The sequence below is a fragment of the Scardinius erythrophthalmus genome, assembly GCF_964197995.2.
Source record: "Scardinius erythrophthalmus genome assembly, chromosome: 23".
Taxonomy (NCBI): Eukaryota; Metazoa; Chordata; class Actinopteri; order Cypriniformes; family Leuciscidae; genus Scardinius; species Scardinius erythrophthalmus.
The window spans coordinates 21209307-21231731 of NC_138243.1; the positions used below are offsets into that span (position 1 = coordinate 21209307).

At 37.7% G+C, this 22425-nt stretch overlaps 2 protein-coding genes across 5 annotated transcripts; both read right to left on the reverse strand.

The window, feature by feature from the left end:
• Positions 1 to 159: 159 nt before the first annotated feature.
• Positions 160 to 4059, reverse strand: tbl2 (transducin beta like 2). Its single transcript, XM_081355248.1, has 7 exons — positions 3572 to 4059; positions 3294 to 3409; positions 2615 to 2799; positions 2340 to 2491; positions 2106 to 2232; positions 1733 to 1885; positions 160 to 717 (listed from the first exon to the last, which is right to left on the reverse strand). The coding sequence occupies exons 1-7, from the start codon at positions 3702 to 3704 to the stop codon at positions 258 to 260; spliced, it is 1326 nt and encodes a 441-aa protein (XP_081211374.1). The 5' UTR covers positions 3705 to 4059; the 3' UTR covers positions 160 to 257.
• A 79-nt stretch (positions 4060 to 4138) lies between these two features.
• On the reverse strand, positions 4139 to 22287 carry prdm15 (PR domain containing 15). Of its 4 annotated transcripts, none has more exons than XM_081353862.1 (24): positions 22213 to 22277; positions 20944 to 20983; positions 20716 to 20809; positions 19690 to 19843; positions 19461 to 19613; positions 19181 to 19283; positions 18853 to 19101; positions 17666 to 17819; positions 16937 to 17058; positions 16741 to 16835; positions 16527 to 16614; positions 15634 to 15801; positions 15279 to 15373; positions 14495 to 14626; positions 14100 to 14243; positions 12296 to 12459; positions 12108 to 12187; positions 11837 to 11956; positions 8059 to 8190; positions 7880 to 7963; positions 7617 to 7792; positions 6604 to 6681; positions 6084 to 6287; positions 4139 to 5226 (listed from the first exon to the last, which is right to left on the reverse strand). In XM_081353862.1, the coding sequence occupies exons 2-24, from the start codon at positions 20972 to 20974 to the stop codon at positions 4678 to 4680; spliced, it is 3369 nt and encodes a 1122-aa protein (XP_081209988.1). In that variant the 5' UTR covers positions 20975 to 20983; positions 22213 to 22277; the 3' UTR covers positions 4139 to 4677. The 4 variants fall into 4 exon arrangements, with proteins under 4 accessions (XP_081209988.1, XP_081209987.1, XP_081209990.1 ...); XM_081353861.1 differs by having other exon boundaries at positions 17666 to 17822; XM_081353864.1 differs by lacking the exon at positions 6604 to 6681 and having other exon boundaries at positions 22213 to 22287.
• Between the last annotated feature and the right edge of the window lie 138 nt (positions 22288 to 22425).

Consider the following 22425-nt stretch of genomic DNA (forward strand, 5'->3'; position numbering starts at 1 on the left):
AATCAAATCAATCAAAAATATATTCATTTCAGTATTACAGCTTGTTGCCTTTGTAGGGCAGTATATTTCCCCTGAAAAGTGCAAACGTCACTTTTAAAGCCTCAAAAAGACGACAGAAGAAAATGCAGTGGAAATGGAACAAAAGTCATTTACAAACACTTAAAAACATTTGATTTATTCGATAAAATCAGCATGCTAAAGCCACTTATTTCTGAAACCGAAAACAGACTTGCTTCCCAGTGAAAACAAATCAGCCTTTAGTTCTTTGTTGCGTTCAGCACTGTTTCCAGAGCGCTCTGAGCATCTGATATCTGCTGCTGGAGTCTCTGTCTCACTCCATCATTTGTAGTTTTCTTCAGCATGGTCTCCATGTCCTGGATGGCAGCGCGGTACCCGGTTACATTGTGAAAGACGCGAATGGCACGGTCCCCAGTGCTCACTAGGAAACGGCTGTTGATGTCAAACTTAAGGTCGGCTATTTGTTCGCTGTGAACACCGTGAAACTCCTCCTCTAGTTCACCAGTGGTAGCACTGTATAAGGCTATATCACAACCGTTTGATATGGCTACTACACGACCGTCGGGTGACAGGGCAACACGGCTCCCCTCTGACACCTGACATGGCACGGTCCGGAGCAAATATGGGTCCTGCTTTTTCTTATACTCCACATCAGTGTCCCACAGCTTCCATGTGCCGTCTTTGGACACAGTCACCATTCTGTAAAAGGTAGTGAACTGTTATTACTAGTAGCTATCGATTTATACTTAAATTTGACCGTGAGAATTATAAACTCAATGAAAGTATACTGATTGTTAGAAGGCAGCCGTCTGACTCTGAGATGTGAACAGGAACATAGTTTGTGTAATATTAGCAACACATTATTAGCTGTATGATAACGTAGTCAAGTTTAGTCTAATCATATTAATGACTGTTATGCGTCCGTAGTTTTAGAAAGCAATACATAAAACACATTACCATTCTGATATATCGATTTCTTCTGAATCAGTTTCTGGTTCAAACATATATGGCTGAATTAAACCAGTATTTCCACTTCCCATTGTGCAGCATTTACTACAGTAAAGCTGATCGAGTGGATCTCTGAGCTGGTGAGAGTGAGTGGAGGCGGGGACTAATTTGCATATTCATAGATCCATGTATACTAAATGAAGCAAGGGTGTAGAGTTACATTCAAGCTATTTTAAGGCATGAATAAAAACATTTCACAGGAGAAAACGTTTAAATATGTCATTTTGGTGATCAAAGATGAGTTTTAAGGGATAACCTACAGAAGACTACCAGGGGACTTTAAGCTAAAAAATGTAATAAAATTAAAGCTCAATAAAATAAAATTAACTAATAAAAGTGACAAAAGTATGTACATACAATTACTAAAACAAACTAAAATTAAAATAAAAACTGAAAATTAAAAATATGAATAATAATAATAGTATATGAATAGTACTAAACACTGATATAATGATTTTTACACACACACACACACACACACACACACACACACACACACACACACATATATACATACATTATATATATATATATATTTTTACATACATGCACACACACAAAGAGAGATCGAAAGAGAGAGAGAGAGAGAGAGAGAGAGAGAGAGAGAGAGAGAGAGAGAGAGAGAGAGAGAGAGAGAGAGAGAGAGAGAGAGAGAAAGAGCGAGAGCGTGTGTGTGAGTGAGTGAGTGAGAGAAAGATGATCTTGCCTTCGAGAGTCATTGGAGAAATCAAAGGAGTAAACTCCAGCTGAGTGTCCCTTAAGGTCAAATGCACGGGTGACCTCTTTGAACTCCCCTGATTTAGCAAAGCAAACCTCCCACACCTTCACATCGGGGGTAAAGCCACAGGAAGCAACAAACCTTATGAGAAGAAATATATATAAAAAATAGAGGTTTAAATCTATTTCATCTGCATTACACTTCTTTAATACCATTGACACAGCACATTTCAGTATGAATGTGATGCAGATGTTGCAAAGAGGGTTTCATTATTACATAACACATTTATATACATAAAAAATATATTTGACCCAAAAACACTTGTACATAAGGAGCTGCTCGTATTGCTTCTTGAACTAACCGTCCACACGGTGAAACGGCAGCATGCGAGTTGGTCATCTGATTAGTGTTGATAGTAGCTAAAACCTCTCCTTTCAGATCCCAGATCACAATGGTGGTGTCAACAGAGGCAGACATTATAAATTTGCCTGAAAACAGAATCTAAAATTAGTAATTAAGTCTTATGCAAGCGTGCTTAGCGTGTATATGACATTTAATAAAGTTCAGATGGATTTAATTAATGGAGTCCACTGACCTGTCTCTGCGATTCCGATGTTGATAATGATCCCCTTGTGTTTCTGAGGGAAATCCCCCGGAGCAGCTTTGAAATTGAATGTCCCATCATCTTTTTTAATCATCTTATAGATTCGAATGGTCTCTCCATTAGACAGCCAAGTGATGAATGCTCTAGGGACAAAAAACAACCAGTCAGCATTAATAACTGTTTAAAAGAGTAATAGAAAACTTGTAGATTTAACATGACAAAATGTGTTAATTACATAAATTGGGTGTTAATGAGGCCAAACGTACCGACAGTCTGGGCTGAAGCGGACGAGTGTGGCGTGGTCAAACTCGACGTTGGCCCGCAAGCACTTGTGATCTCGGTCAAGGAAGTCTTTAGTGCTCCAAATCCTGATGGTACGGTCATCTGAGGAAGATGCAAGGTATTTGGCATTGCTACTAAAATCCAGGCACGTCACATTGCCACTGTGACTCTAGAAGGGGGGAATGAAATGCACAGAAATACAGATCAATATACAGGAGACAGTTCGCAATCTTGAGATTTAAACACAATATAATATCATTAGAATTTATATTTTGAAATGTAATTTATTCCTATGATGACAAAGTTGAATTTTCAGCATCATTACTCCAGTCTTCAGTGTCACATGATCCTTCCGGAATCATTCTAATATGATGATTTGATGCTCAAGAAACATTTCTGTATTATTATCAATGCTGAAACCATATGTGCTGCTTAATATTTTAGTCATACATTTTTTTTGGAATTCTTTGATGGGTAGAAACTTAAAAAAAACTAAATGTCTTGTAATATGATATGTCTTTACTGTCATTTTTAATTTGATGCATCCTTCCTGAATAAAACCATTCATTTCTTTTCCATCCTGGTCTTCTACTGGTTGCCCTTGACATACCAGCAAATTACGTCATGTATTTACTATCTTTTTTAGATTTGATCACGAAATACCTTGAGAGAGGAAGCCAGTAGCTGGTGTGAGAATGTGTGCTGCTGCTGTCTCTCCTTGCGGGGGCGCTGTTGCTGCTTCTGCTTTTTGGAAGGAGCCTTCGTTGCATTTTCCTCCACTGTAACATTATCCAGTTACATAGCATCAAAATAAACTACTCTCCAACCTAAACTATGTCTTTGAAATGAACTTACAACATCGTTATGTTAGTGACAAAAATCAACTTCAAAACTAAAGTTGCTGCTGGCAATATAGAAGAGGGACACACAGACACACTTACCCGGTGCATCGGTGTCTTTCTTCTGTTCGTTTTGCTCAGATAATTCACCTTTCTGTCTACCAACAGCCACGACCACTAACAAAACCAGTGCACCTATCAGTACTGACAGTGCAAAGATCGCTGCAAACTCCATCTTGGCGAGGTTTGTGCCACGTTATCACCCCTGACACAGGCAAGCTGGCTGTATAGAAGCAGATCTGTTTCTCTCTCTTCTCTGTAACTTGAGTCGCACTTAGTTCCACTTCACTCCAATGCCTCTTCATTGACTATCCTAATGGATAAAACTTCTGTATTTGTTTTGAAAATTGCAAAACGTATTATATAAATTGCGTGTATGAAATTAAACCTCAAAATGGGTCTGTTATCTCAGAATGAATTACACTACACGCACGTAATCAAGTGCTAAATATCTCTTCACAGTTCGCCACTGCGCAGCCGCGAGACTCTCTCTTTCGTTGGTGAGCGAATGAAAAGTTCGAGCTGTTAGCGCCCTTAACGGTTTGGAGTCTCAATGATAATGCTAAACAAAATGTGATTTGATTTTAGGGATACACTACATACTGGTATCTGTTATTGGACGAAATGAGAGATTTTTTTAATTTAAAGTTATTGGTGGATATATTCACACATTTGAGACAAATCCATACATGCATTTATTAGGACAACTCATTTTTCCTAAAAAAAAGGAAAGAAAAAATAGAAAATATTTCCAGTTAGCACTCACAATACACTATATCCATGTATTGCATTTCTATAGATTCATTCTTTTTGACATCATCACTCCACAGGTGCTACAGAATGACATCAAACAACAAATAGAATTTTAGTTATTTTGAAAAACTAAGGTCCTCGCTTTTTCTTAAATCATCACCAGACGTTTCATGCATTCATAAAAAATAATAATAATAATCTTCATCATCTTAATAGTTGGTTGAAATTGTCCACTGGTTTTTCGTCAATTCCAACAAAAGGCTTGTGCTGCCCTTAAAGTCACAGGCGTACTTTCAACAACGTGAAGTGCTCAATTAATAACAAATCCTTTCCTCATATTGGTCCAATTTCCGAAAAGGGACCGTAGCTATAAATGACATCATGTACTTGATTTCTCAGTAGCTGAACATCTGCGGTGCTGCCGAGGTCTGTTGTTGAGGAGGTCCTGTGACTTGCGGCTGAATCTGATGCCTTTGTTCTGGCAGTGGTTGTGGCTGCTCTGACGGTGCCTGAGCGGACTGAACATCCGTCTGGGTGTCATCTATGGTGGTGGCATGATCTCCATCGGCCGGTGCGACGGGCCTCCAGGTTAAAGCGGGCTGTTCCAGCTGGTGGGAGATGGGGTTGACGAAGGTGGTGAGGTTGATGAAATGTGCCACTGATTGCGGAGCCGCGGCCCCCGTGGACCCCACCGCCTCTGACTGGAGATCTGCTGGACGGTTGTGCAGCATGGCTGAACCGCTGACGGCGTCGAAGGTCACGGTGAGGATGGAGCTGTCCAGGGTGAGGGACCGATCGCTCGGAGCGAGGTGGCTGACGGCGACAGGCTGCAGGCTGCTGAACTGGGCGGGAGCGGGTGTGGTGATGGGAGTCACAGTGATGTTGGTTAAACTGACCGAGCTGGAGGGGGCTGGAGGGGCGCTGGGGTCAGCCAACACTACCACCTGTGTGTGAACATTTGACGGAGGAGATTAATCAATATAATTGAATGAAGCAACATTTAAAAAATCAAATGCACAACCAAATTGAAATATTTAAAAGTCCATGAAATGGCATTCGCAACCCATTCTGCTTATGAAATTTCAGAGTGAAACAAAATATTCAACAAGAAATTTTTCTTTTGATTTTATCCATCAGGAATTTATTGATTCTAGGGATACTGTAGTGTACGTATTGGTACCATCTCGGTTATCAGACGATGTTAGAGCTTTTTAAATGTATCAGTATTGGTTGATATTGGATATTTATTTGGGCATGCTCATTTTCTCTATTTTTACATTTAGTCAAATTTGAATATCCATTTTCACACTACATTATAATGTAGCGATACCTAAATTATTAACTTTTGTTTTTAAGTTACACTACTGTTCAAAAGTAGGGGGTCGGTAAGAATTTTAAATGTTTTTGAACAAATACTCTTATGCTCACCAAGGCTGCAATTATTTTATCAAAAATACAGTAAAAACAGGAATATTGCAAAATATTTGTAACAATATGAATATATATTAAAATGTAATTTATTCCTGTGATGGCAAAGTTGAACTTGCAGCATTTTTTTCAGGGTTCTTTGATGAATAGTAAGTTCAAAAGAATAGCATTTATTTAAAATACAAATCTTTTGTAACATTAGAAATGTCTTTACTGTCATTTTTGATCAATTTAATGCTCCCTTGTTGAATTTTTCATTTCATTAAAAAAATCTTACTGACCCCAAACTTTGAACGGTAGTCTATGCTCAATTTTGTTTTCATGTTGACTTTAATGGGCGAAATGCTAAGAGATCATTTCTGACGGAACAAACCTGCTGAATGCTCTGCACAGCAGAGTTGGTTTCATCTCCCACGGTGTTCGAGAACTCAGTGGTTCTGCTGGTGAAGTCAGCGTACTCGTCTGAATCAGACAGCTCAGACTCGTGAGGCAGGAATTTTGCCCTCTTCTTGGAGGGATTGGAGTTCCTGGAGACTTTTTCCACAGCGAGAGAGCCTTTCTCCAGAGTCAGAGAGGGCTGAATAACAGAGAGAACAACAAACAGAAACCAAATAATGAAAAAAAAACAATGAAATGTCTCTCAAGTCAGAGCAATAGCCTTGTGGACAGCGCTCCGACATGTGGCGCAGATCTGCTTCAGGCGACCAGAGTTCGAGTCCTGGCTGTCCTGTTCCCCTCTCTCTCCACCCCATTGCTTCCTGTCTCATCTACGCTATCCTATCTATTAAAGGCATTAAAAAGACCAACAATATAACCAAAAAAAATTACCCTATCCTCCTTTAATTTTCATTCTCTGTCTATCATCATGCAATACAGGTTGTTAAAAGACAAACCTGTGCAATACTAATGGTAGAGGCGTCGACTGTTGACGGTTCTTGAAGATCAAAGTCACCCAATCGTACAGTCACAATCTGAAAGATCATATGAAGCTTAGACATATGGCTTTCCATAAGCTCAAACATATTAAAGGTGTGATCAAAAAATGCAATATGTACAGAGCCCCGCATATGACATGCGGACAAAAAATATGTATATCATGGCCACAAATTAACAATTAGTTAATTACTAGTATAGTAGTAAATAATTAGTTAGTTACGTCAGGACATTTTACTAAATAGTTCCCTCATTTTAAGCAAATCACGCACACAATATAATAATTTGATCCCTCGTTTTAGTAAATCATGGCCACGTTGTAAAAATTTGTTACATTGTTTTAGTTCAATCAAAACAAGGGAGCAAATTAGTTCAATGTGGTCATGATTTACTATAGCAAAGGAACAAATGAATTAAAGTTGTGGAATGAATTCTTAATTCATGGCCAGGATATTATTATTTTTTGTCTGGATGTCATGTGCGTGGCTCTGTAAATATGAAATGAAAATGTCTTTTAAAATTAATCACTATCTTGGGATTTCATACTCATTCATTTTTTACTTTCATAAATTCATTAATTTTTTTTCCCGCCCAATTTACTCTGACTAAAATAGCATGTAATTTACTCAACAAAAACAATATTTATTTGATGAAAACTTATAGATAGTTATCTTGAAAAATTAACATTTTGAAAAATGTATAGTTTATTTATTTAAACATTGATTTACAACCGCAAATCAAGAAAAGTTGGGACATTTTATTAAACGCAATAAAATCAAGAATCTGTGATTTGTTCATTCTTTCAACTTTATTTAGTCATATTACATACCGTGTTTTAAGTGAATTATCATTATTTGTCATTTTCGTCTCTCATCTCGTCTTTCATCTTAATTATCATTGACAATATCAAAAGAAAAATAAATATTTGAATCAGTATTGTCATTAACACTGGATGCATGTGGTTGTTTCTCACCTCGGGGTGTTTGCGGCGCATGTGGCGGTTCATGGAGGCACGTGTGGAGACTTTGGTGCCGCACAGGTGACAGCTCTGAGCCTCCACCTTCTCATGGGTCAACTGCATGTGTTTCTGCAGCATATACTGCGTCACATACTTCTTGTCACAGACAGCGCAAGAAAACGTCTTTCCAACTGCAAAAACAAGACAGACGAGAGTAAATATTTGACTGTTTTAGTGTAATTAAACCAAACTCTGTGTAATATTTCAGTGAACTGTACCTGTATGAATAAGCTTGTGCGTTTCCATTGTGTTTCTCTCACTAAATGTCTTCCCGCACAGCTCACACATAAAGTCCTTTGTGCCTGAAGGAATACATTATTATATTTTGAATACATTTTTGTAATATGTATCATATGTAACATTAACATTATATATTACAGTATGATGTGATCCTCACCCGTGTGTCTTTTGTAATGCTTCAGCATGTTGACTTTCTGGGCAAATTTGCGGTTACACTCTTTACATTCATATTCTTTAATTCCCTTGTGCAGTTTCATATGATGCCGTAGAGCATGTTTTGTCTTCATGCCTGGAAAACACAGATGCATTTATGTCCTGATCCAGTTAAAATTGAGCTACATGCTGCGTCCCAATTCGCATACTATCCATCCTTAATAGTAATCGAAATTAGAATTATTGTGTCCAAAATCGTAGTGTTGAAATGAATATTCCAAAGATACCCGATTGGTCTACTTTTTCCGGTTAGAATCTATGGTTAGAACGGCTATGGACGAGAATTTAAGTAGAACTACAAACACAAATAAAAAGTGTTAAAAAACTACAAACATGCCGGATATGTGAGTCCAGAGGCTAAGAAGAGAGGTTTAGATAAAGGGGTTTGAGTGATTTATTATATCTAACCTGACGAAAATAGATTTTTACACTGTTATCCACATTATATTTCATCTGCAACCATAGGCGCCGATTTATGTTTTCCTCCGTGGGTGCTCATGGGCGTACGCCCTTTAAAAAAAAAAAAATCAATTTTTTTGCACTTCAGAACCTTAGGAAATGGACAGCGGCCGACACTTAACAGTGTTAAATTTGAAAAATACTGTTCGATAGAACTGCTTGGTTTGTTACCACAGAAACAGTTATCTGCGTGCTTCCTCCGCGATAAAGTTCCGCATTTGCGGCTATCCAACACGAAAATGCATGCAGCAAAGCCTTTCACAACATTGTTTTCTTCAGTTTTGTCGACAACTTTACCATCTAGCTATTCTTTTCTTCAACTCCTCAGCATCCATCTCGACGACTGCAAGCAGATCGCGTGCGCGCGCGGTTATGATGACTTTTTAAAAGTTGGGAGGGCGTGGGCACAAATAAACTGATGTGGATTTTAAATTATTATTTTTTTAACTTGAAATACGGGCATATTTTTGTAGATGTGTTCCTAAAGATGTGCATATATTTGTACGTTTGCACATGATTGTTTTAAACCCATGTTTAGACCCGTGTTTCCCCCGTGTCCGACCCGACCCGCACCCGTTTGAGCAAAATTTGCGGGTAGGCTACCCGAACCCGCGCAGGACTCTGTCACACAAGTCCACACAGTAAAAATTAGATTTGTTAACTCACCATTGCGGTTAATTCTTCAGAAGGAACAGAATTAAAAGAACTGCGCTCACGGCCGGATTAACAATTTCCTGTGCCCTGGGCAACAAGACTCAAGGCCCCCCGTAGTTAGGGGGGTTCGGGGGCATGCTCCCCCGAGAAAATTTGGATTTCTCTGACCTACATATGTGCAATTTAGGACTTTTGAAGGCCAAAAAATTATAAGAAATAGGCTCTCTTTAAAACCTTGTCATTAGATTATTTGTCTGCTCTCTCCTTATCTTCATATTTCTTATTCTCTCAGTATTCTTATAGGCCTACTTCTACCTCTCCTAAAGCTGAACTTTGACAGTCTTTTCATTTTCGTCTGTGTCAATGACGAAAATAAACATAGGCTCAACTGATATTTATACGTTTTATGAATCATTTTCTTAGACATGTTAATTTACTCAAGGCTACCAGGAAAGCTGTATAGCTGTAAAGTCAGTATTGACATTAGGAACCTTCTGCAAGCTTTGGAATTTGAAAACGTCTGTTTTTAAATGTTAAAAGTAATTTTAAATAATACAAATTATAGACTACGATTACCGCAGTTGGTGGATTTGGCAGACGTTCCCTTATATATATATAATATATGCTTATATTAAGCATCGTGCGCTCTAACGCGTCAAAGCATTCTCAGGTAGGCTATAATTATGCAGCATTAATGCACGAATGATTTTGAACGAATATTTCATCATGTCGATATACAATGGTGACATAATGTTAAAACTAATCTTGCTATTGATATCTTTGTTAGAACAAATGTCCGGCTAATATCGAAACTGAAACGAACTTTACCGCGCTCAACCAGCGTCGCTGGCGTTCAGCTGGGAGGCAGGAAAGTCGCGTGAACCCGCGTAGATGCACTTTATGCAGTGAAGAAGATCGTAAAGAGTTTGATAACTTTATTAAATTTCTGTGTATTTCCTACCTGTCAGGGCCCCCTAGATGTCATGGGCCCCTGGGCAAGTGCCCAGTTGCCCTAATGGTTAATCCGGCCCTGACTGCGCTGCAGCTGTGTACAGAGCAGGGTCACTAAAGAGGCTTTTCATCCGAGAAACGCTGTGATTGGTGGATAGGATATGGAGCAGGCGATACCATAGATATCTATGGGCGATACTACTCGACTGACTGCGACATAACCAATCACAGTGTGACAGACGCTTCACATATCACCGACTGCAATGATTAATTTTAAATGAATGTAGACAGAGCGCCTACTGGCAGTCTGGCACACGTGGGTGCTCGGTATTTTCCGTGGGTGCTCGGTATTTTCCGTGGGTGCTCGAGCCCCGGAGCACCCACGGTATCGGCGCCTATGTCTGCAACAGCATTGTGAACTTTTGTACAGATAAATTTGGTCATTAACTTTCGAATGCATCATTATGCAAACTGCAAACACATGAGGAGAGTTCTCCGCATGAAAGACCCATGACTGCCAGATCAACGTCCAAAATGGTATACATTTAATGTGGAGGATTTTAACTGTGACAAGATGATTGGCAGGGCAGTTTAAAAGGTGACAGGATGCACATAACTAAGTGACAGAGCTGTCCGTTAAAGGGTAAGTTCGGTATTTTACACTTAAAGCCCTGTTTACAGATCGTTTCTGATGAAATAGAACGGTTAAGATTAAAATTTGGACACATGCTGCTGTCCCGAGAATTTTAGGTTTCTTTCGCTTTCCCCAAAACCTCTAGAATGGGTGTATAGGTGCACTGGAACAATACTTCATAAAACGCATTAAACTTTCGTTTACAAAGACGTGAAACTCACCGAGTGGTCAGGGGTGTTCACTGATATGCTCACACAAAAATCGCTGCAAAAGATGCTTTCCAACAGGTGTTTTACCATTCGTTGTAAAACTGTGGATCTATTTTTCCAAACGTCTCACACCCGTAGATTCTTCCGTTGAGAGCTTGAATAATAGACACTCCAGCCCAGTTGGTGGCGATAATGCACCTTTGCCAATTGCAAGCAAACCACTGGCATTTCATTGAATACACAGAAGAAGCAGAAGAAGAAGCGGCGGAGTAATATCGTACCGCACACAGCACATTCAATACAAGTCAATGGAGTTGGACAAAAACTACGATAAAACCTGTTGGAAAGCATCTTTTGCAGCGATTTTTGTGTGAGCATATCAGTGAACATCCCTGACCACTCGGTGAGTTTCAGGTCTTTGTAAACGAAAGTTTAATGTGTTTTATGAAGTATTGTTCCAGTGCACCTATACACCCATTCTAGAGGTTTTGGGGAAAGCGAAAGAAACCTAAAATTCTCGGGACAGCAGCATGTGTCCAAATTTTAATCTTAACCGTTCTATTTCATCAGAAACGATCTGTAAACAGGGCTTTAAGTGTAAAATACCGAACTTGTCCTTTAATTCTGACAAAGTAGTATATCCCAAAACTTGCGTACTCCTCTGCTACACACTCAAAATTATGTACTTTTTCTTCACAAAAACAGTACATAATTTTAGGGCATAGTATAAGAAGGTGAACTGGGACGCAGTGACAGTGTTTCACATTATTATGCAAGGTGTATTATGGGATGGAGAGGGAGATAAGTGTCCGCACCTTTCCCACACTCTGCACACAGGAAGTCTCTGACGTTGTCATGGACTCTCAGATGTTCCTTTAGCATGTCTTTCCTAGCGAAGGACTTTCCACACTGATCACAGCCATGGCTTTTCACTCCTGCAGCGGCCAGAGGGTTTATCACTTTTAATTAAGCCTTGTCTATAAAATGTAAGTGATTAAATACTTTAAAAATCAAAGCAATTGTTCAGTTTAGAGCATAATATCTATTTTTCTACCTGTGTGCTTTACTTGTAGTACTAAGACTCACCTGTGTGGATGATTTTGTGCCTCTCCAGGTTGCCGATGCTGTTGAAGATCCGTCCGCACATGTCACACGGATGAATGTATCTGTGGAGAAAGGAATGGCATTTAACTTTCCTGCTAAAAAGAATCTTAAATGTTTTTCTAAAGCCTCGTGAGGAAGCAAATATTTGAAATCCAATCTCTCTGTCTTACTTCTGCACTGCAGGATCGGGCAGGTGGTCTCGGTGGATGACCAGGTGAGCGTTGTACGTGGCCTTCAGAGCAAAACGGCGGTTGCACATTGTGCAGTTGTAACCTTTTTCCTTATGCATGTCCATTATGTGTTTCAAGTAGTCACGACCCTTGGCGAATGTCACCTGATGAAGGTAGTTGAAAAGTGGTGGAGAGAGAATGAATGTTCATGATAATAAATAAAACTATTTTGCTGGGAATATAAGACTAAGCAACATCATGATTTTTAATATACTTTTTATTTAGCAATTAAATGTTTCTGTGAATCAATTAAATTTGATTAAACAATTGGTTCTACTTGTTGGTTCACGACTCAAAAATGTTCATGGAAGTCTATACATTAAGAAGTGAAATGGATGTGTATTTTTATACATCAAAATGTTTTAGTGGAAATATGTTTTATTGTATTACTACTTATTGTTTATATAGTGGTGCATATAAATGAAACTGAATAAATATAAAAACATAAACTGATTATTTTTTTCTACATTTTTACTGTATTCTAATTCTAGCATTACACATTTGAATGTACTTTTTTTTTAACAATAAATAAATTAAGTGATAGATACTCAATTTTTGATACAATTTAAAAAAAAACTTTATTAGATACACCTGTTCAATTGCTCATTCAGGCAGATCTAATAAGCCAATCACATGGCAGCACTTCAATACATTTAAGCATGTAGAGATGGTCAAGGCGATCTGCTGAAGTTTAAACTGAGCATCAGACTGGGGAAGAATGGTGATTTAAGTGACTTTGAATGTGGCATGGTTGTTGGTGCCAGACAGCCAGTGGTCTGAGTATTTCAGAAACTGCTGATCTATAGGGATTTTCACACACTATGCGTGAAAATGTATGCCATGATGATGCCAGAGGTCAGAGAAGAATGGCCAGACTGGCTCAAGCTGATAGAAAGCCAACAGTAACTCAAATAACCACTCGTTACAACAAATGTATGCAGAAGAGCGTCTCTGAACGCACAACACGTCGAACCATGAAGCAGATGGGCTACAGCAGTAGAAGACACACCGGTGCCACTCCTGTCAGCTAAGAACAGGAAACTGAAGCTACGATTCAGATGGGCTCACCAAAATTGGATAGTAGAGAATTGGAAAAACATTGCCTGGTCTGATGAGTCTCAATTTCTGCTGCAACATTCATACGGTAGGGCCAGAATTTGGCAAAAACAAAATAAAAGCATGGATCCATCCTGCCTTGAATCAACAGTTCAGGCTGGAGGTAGTGGTGTAATGGTGTGTGGGATGTTTTCTCGGCACAGTTTGGGCCCCTTAGTACAATTGCATCGTTTAAACGCCACAGCCTACCTGAGTATTGTTTCTGACCATGTCCATCCCTTTATGACCTCATGTACCCATCCTCTGATGGCTACTTCCATCAGGATAACATGCCATGTCACAAAGCTCAAATCATCTCGAACTGGTTTCTTGAACATGGCAATGAGTTCACTACACTCAAATGGCCTCCATACTTTGGGATGTGCATTCGCATCATACATGTGCAGTCGACAAATCTGCAGCAACTGCGTGATGCTATCATGTCAATAGGGACCAATATCTCTAAAGAATGTTTCCAACACCTTGTTGAATCTATGCCATGAAGAATTAAGGCAGTTCTGAAGGCAAAAGGGGCTCCAACCCAGTACTAGCAAAGTATACCTAATAAAGTGGCCGGTGAGTGTATATATAAAAACGTCAAGAGACATCAGAACAGTTTAATCAATTATGACATTAGCTCCTACTTTACCTGACATTTCTTGCAGCTGTATTTGTGATGTTCAGGATCGTTCTTCTCATCTTCCTCATCAGAACTGTCGTCACTCTCCTCCATAGAGATGCCAATCTTTTTAATGAAGTCCTCTCTTTCCTGCTCGTCCATTAAGGCGATGTCCTGAAAGAGATGGTTTTGGACTTCATTTAGAGTACACCACAACATATGAACTCTTTTTAGAGTAGTCATTATGCTCAACTAGCTAACTAACTTTTTTTTAAAATGATGCTTTAAGCATTTAAATGCCCCTTAACAAAAATGTTTTGATGGGACGTAGTGGACCCTATTTATTCAGCACTTCCTTCAGGCTGACTAGTCAACTGGTCATACTTGATAATGAAAAGATAATTTTGCATATCACTATTCCTCACCTTAAAGTGTACATGTATGTGATCTCTCAGGACGTCCACACGGAAGAACCTGCGGCCACAGATCTCACAGGTGTATTTCTTGTCCCCGTGGGTTAGTAAGTGTTTGTTCATGTTACTCCGACAGGAAAACACCTGGAATAAAAAGTTATTTATTTTATTTATTTATTCAATGCTACACTATGGAAGCTTTTTTCCGCCACAGAATAAAACATTTTAAAAGATTATTGCGACTTTTTATCTCACAATTCCGAGTTTACATCTCTAAATTCTGACTTTATTTCTCAGAATTGCGAGATATAAAGTCAGAATTGCGTGAAATAAAGTCAGAATTTCGAGATATAAAGTCAGAATTGCGTGAAATAAAGTCAGAATTGCGTGAAATAAAGTCAGAATTGCGAGATATAATTCCAATTCTAAGGGAAAAAAAGACTGACTTTTTTTTTTTTTTTTTTTTTTTTTTACCTCAGAATAGTTTATATCTCACAATTCTGACTTTATAACACGCAATTGCGACTTTATATCATGCAATTCTGACTTTATATCTCCCAATTGCAACTATTTCTCAGAATTGCGACTTTATTTCTCAGAATTGCGACTTTATATCTCGCAATTGCGACTTCATATCTCACAATTCTGAGAAAAAAGTCACAATTCTGACTTGATATATCGCAATTGTGAGATAAAAAGTCGCAATTATTATTTATTCAGTGGCGGAAACAAGCTTCCATACTACACAGATCTGATATCAACAACAAATATGGTGTCCTTGGTGTAGGAACACCACCTTTCCACAAATGGGACACGCCGAAGGCTCCTTTCTGTATTTGCTTCCCTCCTCCCCGTTCGCTTCAAGCTCCTCTCGTTTCATGTTTTTCGGACCTGTGGAAAAGCAATGGGTGGTGAAAGCCATTAGTGCATTGTGACAATGGTTGATGGTCTTTACCTACAGAAAAGGACAAAGAAAGTTAATGAGGCCTAGAAACAGAGAACTCAAGTAGAGCAGATGTTTGTGTTTATTTACTGATTAGATAAACAGACTTTACCTGCCATTTTACTTTCAAAATCACTTTATATGAATATTCTACATGGGCACAGAGTATTTTCTTGTTTTATTTGAAGAAGCAACGTTCATAACTCACCAACAACATGCCGCCTCTGGTGGTCCTGCATGACATCTTTGCGGTAGAACATCTTATTGCAGATCTCACACGCATACAGCTTCTCTCCGTGTTTCTTCTTGTGCTTGGACAAATTACTGTTAGTGGAGAAAAACCTTGAACATATCTCACACTGGAACGTTTTGTCATCTGCAACAAGAGGGAAACATACAAAATAGATGTTGTGCATACGGTCGAATACATATTGTGTTCGTTTGTACGATACATTTGTAAAATAAATTTCAATAGGCGTGTTTTATAACTCAAATCATGCAACAAAAAAAAGTCAAATTGTTAATAATTAAGGTCTCATTAGTTGACATTAGTCAATGCATTAACTAATATTAACAATCAGCAATATATTTTTACAGCATTTATTAACCTTAATGTTAGTTACTGTAATAAAAATATTCATGTTCAAGTTAGTTCACAGTGCATTAACTTATGTTAACAGATGTAGTTATGGTAAGATGTAGTAGTAAATGCTGAGATTAACATTATTTATTTATTTATTTAAGATTAATAAATGCTGTAGAAGTATTGTTCTTTCTTGTTCATGTTAACAAATGAAATCTTATTGTAGTGTTACCGTAAAATGAAAACTTAATTAAACAAACAGCTCAAAAAAGTAAATTGACCAATAATACAATAACTTATTAAAAAAGATATAATAAAATATTATTTTTAATAAAACACAAACATTATTATCATCATCAATAATTATATTAAAAATGATTATTATTAGTAGTAGCAGTATTAATATTATTATTTATTATGTAAATTTGAATAACTCCCCATAAATATAAAACACAAAAATGTACTTATTATAATGAATGAATATTAAAATGAAACTTTTTTTTTTTTTTTTTTTTTACCTGTCCTGCAGTTATGAAATCTTAAGGCATTTTCCACTCGGAAGGATTTCTCACAGGTTGAACATTTGTACCTATACTCTATATCAGACTAAGAAAACACACACAAATAAAACATAAAAGACACACAGATATGTGTCAAATGAATGTATCTTGACATTTTAAAACATGCTATTTTTAACTAAACATGAATTTATTGGTTAAAAAATTGCCATACCTGATTCTTGCTGTGTTTGTAAGATATATGCTGCTTAAGACTCTCTTTTCGACTGAACATCTTGTCACACTCGTCACATTTAAAACACTTATCACCTGTAAGTGACACAAAAGTATTCAGCATATGGCACATCTAATAACCTCAAATGCTGTTATGCAGTGTGATCAGTTATTTCCAGGGATGATGGGAGAGTTACCGTGGGAACGGATGTGTCGGTTGAGGTTGCTGCTGTTCTGAAACACCTTACAGCAGAGGCAGCACTGGTAAACTCTTTTATGATCACCGCCCTGCCGCAGAGATCGCCTCCTCACACCAGATCTAACAGAAAAACAGGGTCAAGAATTGTTCAAGTGAAATTACACAACTGTTCAAAAGTTTGGGGTCAGTAAGATTTGATCATGTTTTTCACCGTGGCTGCATTTATTTGAGCAAAAATACAGTAAAAATCAGTATTATTGGGAAATATTATTACAATTTAAATTCCTGTTTTCTATTTTAATATATTTGAAAATGTAATTTATTCCTGTGATGCAAAGCTGAATTTTCAGCATCATTACTCCAGTCTTCAGTGTCACATGATCCTTCAGAAATCATTTTAATATAATGATTTGGAGCTCAATAAACATTTCTCATCATTGAAAACAGTTAATATTTGGAAACATGATACATTTTTTAGGATTCTTTGATGAATATAAAGTTAATATATATATATATATATATATATATATATATATATATATACAGTATACAATATAATATTATATTATTTAAAGTAGAAATCTTTTGTGACATTATAAATGTATTTATAAAGAAGTATTTCTTTCTTTCTTTCTTTAAATAAGACAAACCCCAAACTTTTAAACAGTAGTGTATGTTTTAAAACCCAGAGGATGTGACATAAGTGAATCGTAAAGGTTGTCCTTACTTCCCAGAGGATATGGGGGAGCGTGTCACCCGAGATGTTTTGTGTGGCGGGCCGTCTCCAGCCACCATGACCTCTTGGACATCCAGTACAGTAAGGGGAACATCAGGAGCCAAAGTACTGAGAGGCGGCTCACCAGATGCAGGAACAGTGGATTCTGCTAGATGGGAAGTGAAAAATAAAGCTCATTCAAACTATTTTTCGTGTGTTACTTCTCTGCAAAACATGCTTTAAAGGGGTCATATAATGGTACATGCACTTTTACAAGCTGATTGTACTGAAATGTGTGTTGGCAGTGCCTGTACACAACCATCATAAAATGATAAAAATCCATCCAGTGGTTTTTTTTTAATCTTCTTATATGTTTTCCCTTCTCTGTAATCAAGCTGTTCGATTTTGTGACCACGCGTTCATTGTTGATAGCTGGAGCACTGAGTAGAATGGCGTCTAAGCGATTGTGGTGTTCTGTTCTTGGGTGTAATAAGGAGCACAGCAGTCATTTTGATGTTCCTAAATCCGAACCGCTGAAGACGCAAGTGGTTGAGTTTTGTTTTCGAAGGGAATATTCCCAATGATCAACAGCAATGCTTTCATGTTTGCGCGAATCATTTCACCAGACTGCTTTACAAACGAGGGTCAGTAAAGCTGGTTATTTGCTAAGAAGCTGCTCCTGAAAAAAGGATCGGTACCAACTATTCGTGTTCCTGCTGCACCTCCAGAAGAACTGAAGTGAGTGTAACGTTTTATTAACCTTTATATTAATCTTTGCAAATTGCTTGCACGCTTCACGGTGAATGCGGCTGTTTTCACTCAGGGTACATTACGGCATGTTTTCTATGTATGACGTTCTCAGTATTATTCATAATCCCACGTTTATAATGAACAACGCGTTATAGTTATTGTGTTATTGTGTTACAAACGGTGTACGCACAGAACAGAGGGGCGGGGTGAGCAAAGCTCATTATCATTTAAAGACACATGCACTCAAACGGCGTGCTGAAAACAGAGCTGTTTTTGACCAGGTAAAATTTGTGTTTTCTTACAATACTAATGAGAATTTTTAATTAAAGTATATTACAAACTTTTAATTTAGACCCTAAAGAATCATATTAGCTTGTACAAAAATGACATTATATGACCCCTTTAAAAACCAATCAAACCCCTTTATACCCCTGAAATCCCCACCTCACCTTGATCGGAATCAGCTGATCCACTCGGCGCAAGTTTCTGTGCTTTTGTCCGTCTTGGTCTGCCTTGTTTTCTGGTTGGCTCTGGTGGGGTGGGGGCAACGTTGGCCGTGTTGTTTTGGGGTAGCGCCTCTGCAACCTGCTGGACAGGTGCGTCTGCAGGGGTTTGGCAGAGCAGTTGCTCTGGGACAGGAAGGGTTTCTGTTGGTGGCCCCTTCGCCGAAGGGACTCCAGGTTTGCAGGACACCATTTCTGAAGAGGCAAAATGATAAATTACGTCATTAAGTATACGTATACTGCACACTGCACAGATACTTTAAAGCACACATACCTGTTGGAGGTGGAAGTACAGGTGACCTAAGAACAAGCCGATCCATTTTTTTGGCATAAAATGCCCCATACCAGACTCTCAATTCTGTTCCAGGCAGAACATCCTGAAATGGAGGAAATGAAAGAACAATTTGAATAAATTGCCATTTGAAGTTTAATAGAACGCTGCAATAATTTCATTTTACAATCTAAGTTATGCATTATTTGATAGCATAACTATCTTCACTATATAACCACAGTGCTATTAAAGGAACAGAAGTGACAGTGCGGCATCAATGCACCTGTGATGTATTAAAGTAAACATCATCATCTTGCTGGTAGGCCGTCAGATTTTGGTGTTGGTGGTCTGTGGCAGGCCGAACCAACATCATCCAGTTACAGTCGTCTTCATTGGAGGAGTCAAAACACACCACCGATCCGTCCTTCTGGAATATCTAAGATGCACAATAGAGAAAACATTAAGTATAGGTCATGTGGTTAGGAGTGGCATATTAATGGTCTTTTGTTTACCTTTAAAGGAAATGCACCCTCAATTTGAAGGCTTGGAACCCTCTTGGCCTCAAAAGGGCCAAATCGAGTCCTTTTAACCAGCCGTCTAAGTACAAACACGCCTTCGTTCCCCTCCTCAGCTGATCTGATCTCCAAGCTGTCTGGTAAGGATGACCTGGAACATGGACAATGATTATGTTCTTAAGTAAAAATTTCATATGCAGCCAAAAGTGTGGAATAATTAAGAATTTCTTAATGTTTTGTAATGTTAATGCTTATGCTCAAGTAGGCTGTATTTATCTGAACAAAAATACAGTAAAAAAAATGTGAATAGAAAACAGTTTTTGCTGCTTTAAATGTTTCTTGAGCAGCAAATCAGCACGTTAGAATGGTTTCTGAAGGATCATGTGACGCTGAAGACTGGAGTAATGATGCTGAAAATGTACCTTTGCCATCCCAGGAATAAAATACATTTTAAAATATATTTAAAAAAAGTAAAGAAGGTCCTTAAAATTGAATTTTTTTTAACTGTTTTTATGATCAAATAAGGCATCCTTGGTGATCTTAAGAGAGAAATGTTTTCTCTTAAACAATCTTACTGACCCCAAACTTTTGAAGGACAGTGTACAGACAAAATTTATGATATTTAAATTTGTAATATATGTAACAAAATGTTTTTTAAATTAAAATTGTACAAATTGTACATTTTTATGATTTAATTATGTATGAACTTTAGCTTTCATCTCACAATCCCCCTGCAGTTCTTCCATTAACCCCAGTTTGGGAAACCCTGTCATAATGTAATGCATAGGCCTACTGTTATTGTCGATAAATGTCACAAAGGCACTAAGAAATTCAAGCACCTAGTCCAAGAATTTCCCATTAAAAGAAATACCAAGTCATACATATATACTGATAATAAACATAAGACAACATAATAAACATAAAAACATCAATATATGACCATCTAATTGGGGTCAGTGCTCTCAGGCGGTGCCAAGACCCTTTTTGAGGGTATTTGGCCAAAAGCCACCCATGTCCGCTCACCGTGCCCGACTTAGAACAAATGAGTCCTTCACTGTGACGATGGGTCCCAACTCAGGACACTCAGAGTCATGGTACTGCCCGCAGTCCTCACACCCTGCAGGGAGAAGAGTCACATGCAATATTATGGCATGTACTTGAGTAAAACAAGGACACTGCAAAAAAGCTCACTAGTGACAATAATGTTTCATGCATATTCATAAACAAGCAAGATTATAGTTGTGCACTTACAAATAAACTCATCTGGTGTCTGCTCTGCCATTCTGACACCCTAAAGATGATGCATCAAATACATACATTAGTTTTAACACATGTAACAGCATGCTGTCCTTATGATACTTATTAATAACACACACACACACACACATACATATATATATATTTACATATAAAACACATCTGAGACCATTTTAAATTATATTTTGAAACATATGACATTAAAATATTAAAAACATGCAAGTTCTTAGAAATATAAACTTTTTTTTCATGTTGACTACATATATTGGAAAAATGTAAAACCATTTTCCACAAATATTATTTAATAACTAATAATAAAAAAAATCAGCTTTGGTAAACATCCAATTATTAAAGTACTAAAGTAATTTGTTACAAATATAATAATAATAATAATAAAATACTATGTCAAATAACTTATGCTATAACATTTATAGTTTCCCCAAAAAATCTGCGTTTAAAATGAGGGTTTTTTGTATATCATATATTATTTTTAATATATATATATATATATATATATATATATATATATATATATATATATATATATATATATATATATATATATATATATATATATATGACATTTTAAAAACGTTCATCGGGTGTATTTAAGCATTTGGTATGAACTGGGTTTTTAATATATTTTTTATATAACTTTATAAATCTGGACTAAACCTATGCCTAGTATGTATAAGGAGAAAATTATTTGAAATAATACGTTTAAAATTATAAGTCCTTCAGATCTAAATGTAAAAACAATTAATTTAAAAGCACTTTTCCATTATAACGTTGTGTTGATTGCATTGCTGACAGTCAACAAAACCCATTACACAATGCAACAGATTTTGTTGATGCTCCCAAGATCAACAATCACAACGCATGACGTTCTTTATCAACGCAGTACAGGGAGCTGTCCGCGAATGAAACGCCTGTAAGCAGCCAGGGAAAGAGTACAATACGGACCGATGCGGACAGAATCCGTGATTTGGGAAGATTTCAAACTGTAGCCGGGTTTTAACTCCGATCTCAGGCTGCGCTCGCTCTCTTTCAGCAATGCAAATGTAACAAAGAACAATCGGCATGGCGGATGGAATGGAGACGCAGCGCTCATCTGGAGCCAGAGCGTTTGAAAGCGCAAAGCACAACAAACTCGCTTCGCTCACACTTTTCATTGCTGCTGCACCTTTGAATGAGGAGCATTTGGGGATTTCGTTCAATGCGTTTGAATATAACTACCTCACAAGTTTAGCATAAAGTCATTACCTGTTTTCCAAACGTCTACACATTTAGTGAATCCTGACTCCGGGTTCCAATCCGCTCCAGAAACCGCGCAGGACCGGAAATAAGACCCGCGAATTGCATTATGGGAAGTGTAGTTTTTCCTCATACGGACCACCGTAAGATTGCCATCAATAGTACAGCTTATTAATTATATTTTGTAGACACACACAATAACATGTCTGACTCTGAATCCTA

Coding starts and splice junctions, on each gene's coding strand:
- tbl2 (XM_081355248.1), bottom strand. CDS start 3,704: ATGGAGTTTGCAGCGATCTTTGCACTGTCAGTACTGATAGGTGCACTG. Junction 2,800..3,293: donor TACTGGCTTCCTCTCTCAAG/GTATTTCGTGAT, acceptor CCCCCCTTCTAG/AGTCACAGTGGCAATGTGAC. Junction 1,886..2,105: donor GCCGTTTCACCGTGTGGACG/GTTAGTTCAAGA, acceptor TCTTCTCATAAG/GTTTGTTGCTTCCTGTGGCT.
- prdm15 (XM_081353861.1), bottom strand. CDS start 20,974: ATGGCAGAGCAGACACCAGATGAGTTTATTT. Junction 12,460..14,099: donor ACAGCTGCAAGAAATGTCAG/GTAAAGTAGGAG, acceptor TACCTTCATCAG/GTGACATTCGCCAAGGGTCG. Junction 7,793..7,879: donor GCACAAGCTTATTCATACAG/GTACAGTTCACT, acceptor TTGTTTTTGCAG/TTGGAAAGACGTTTTCTTGC.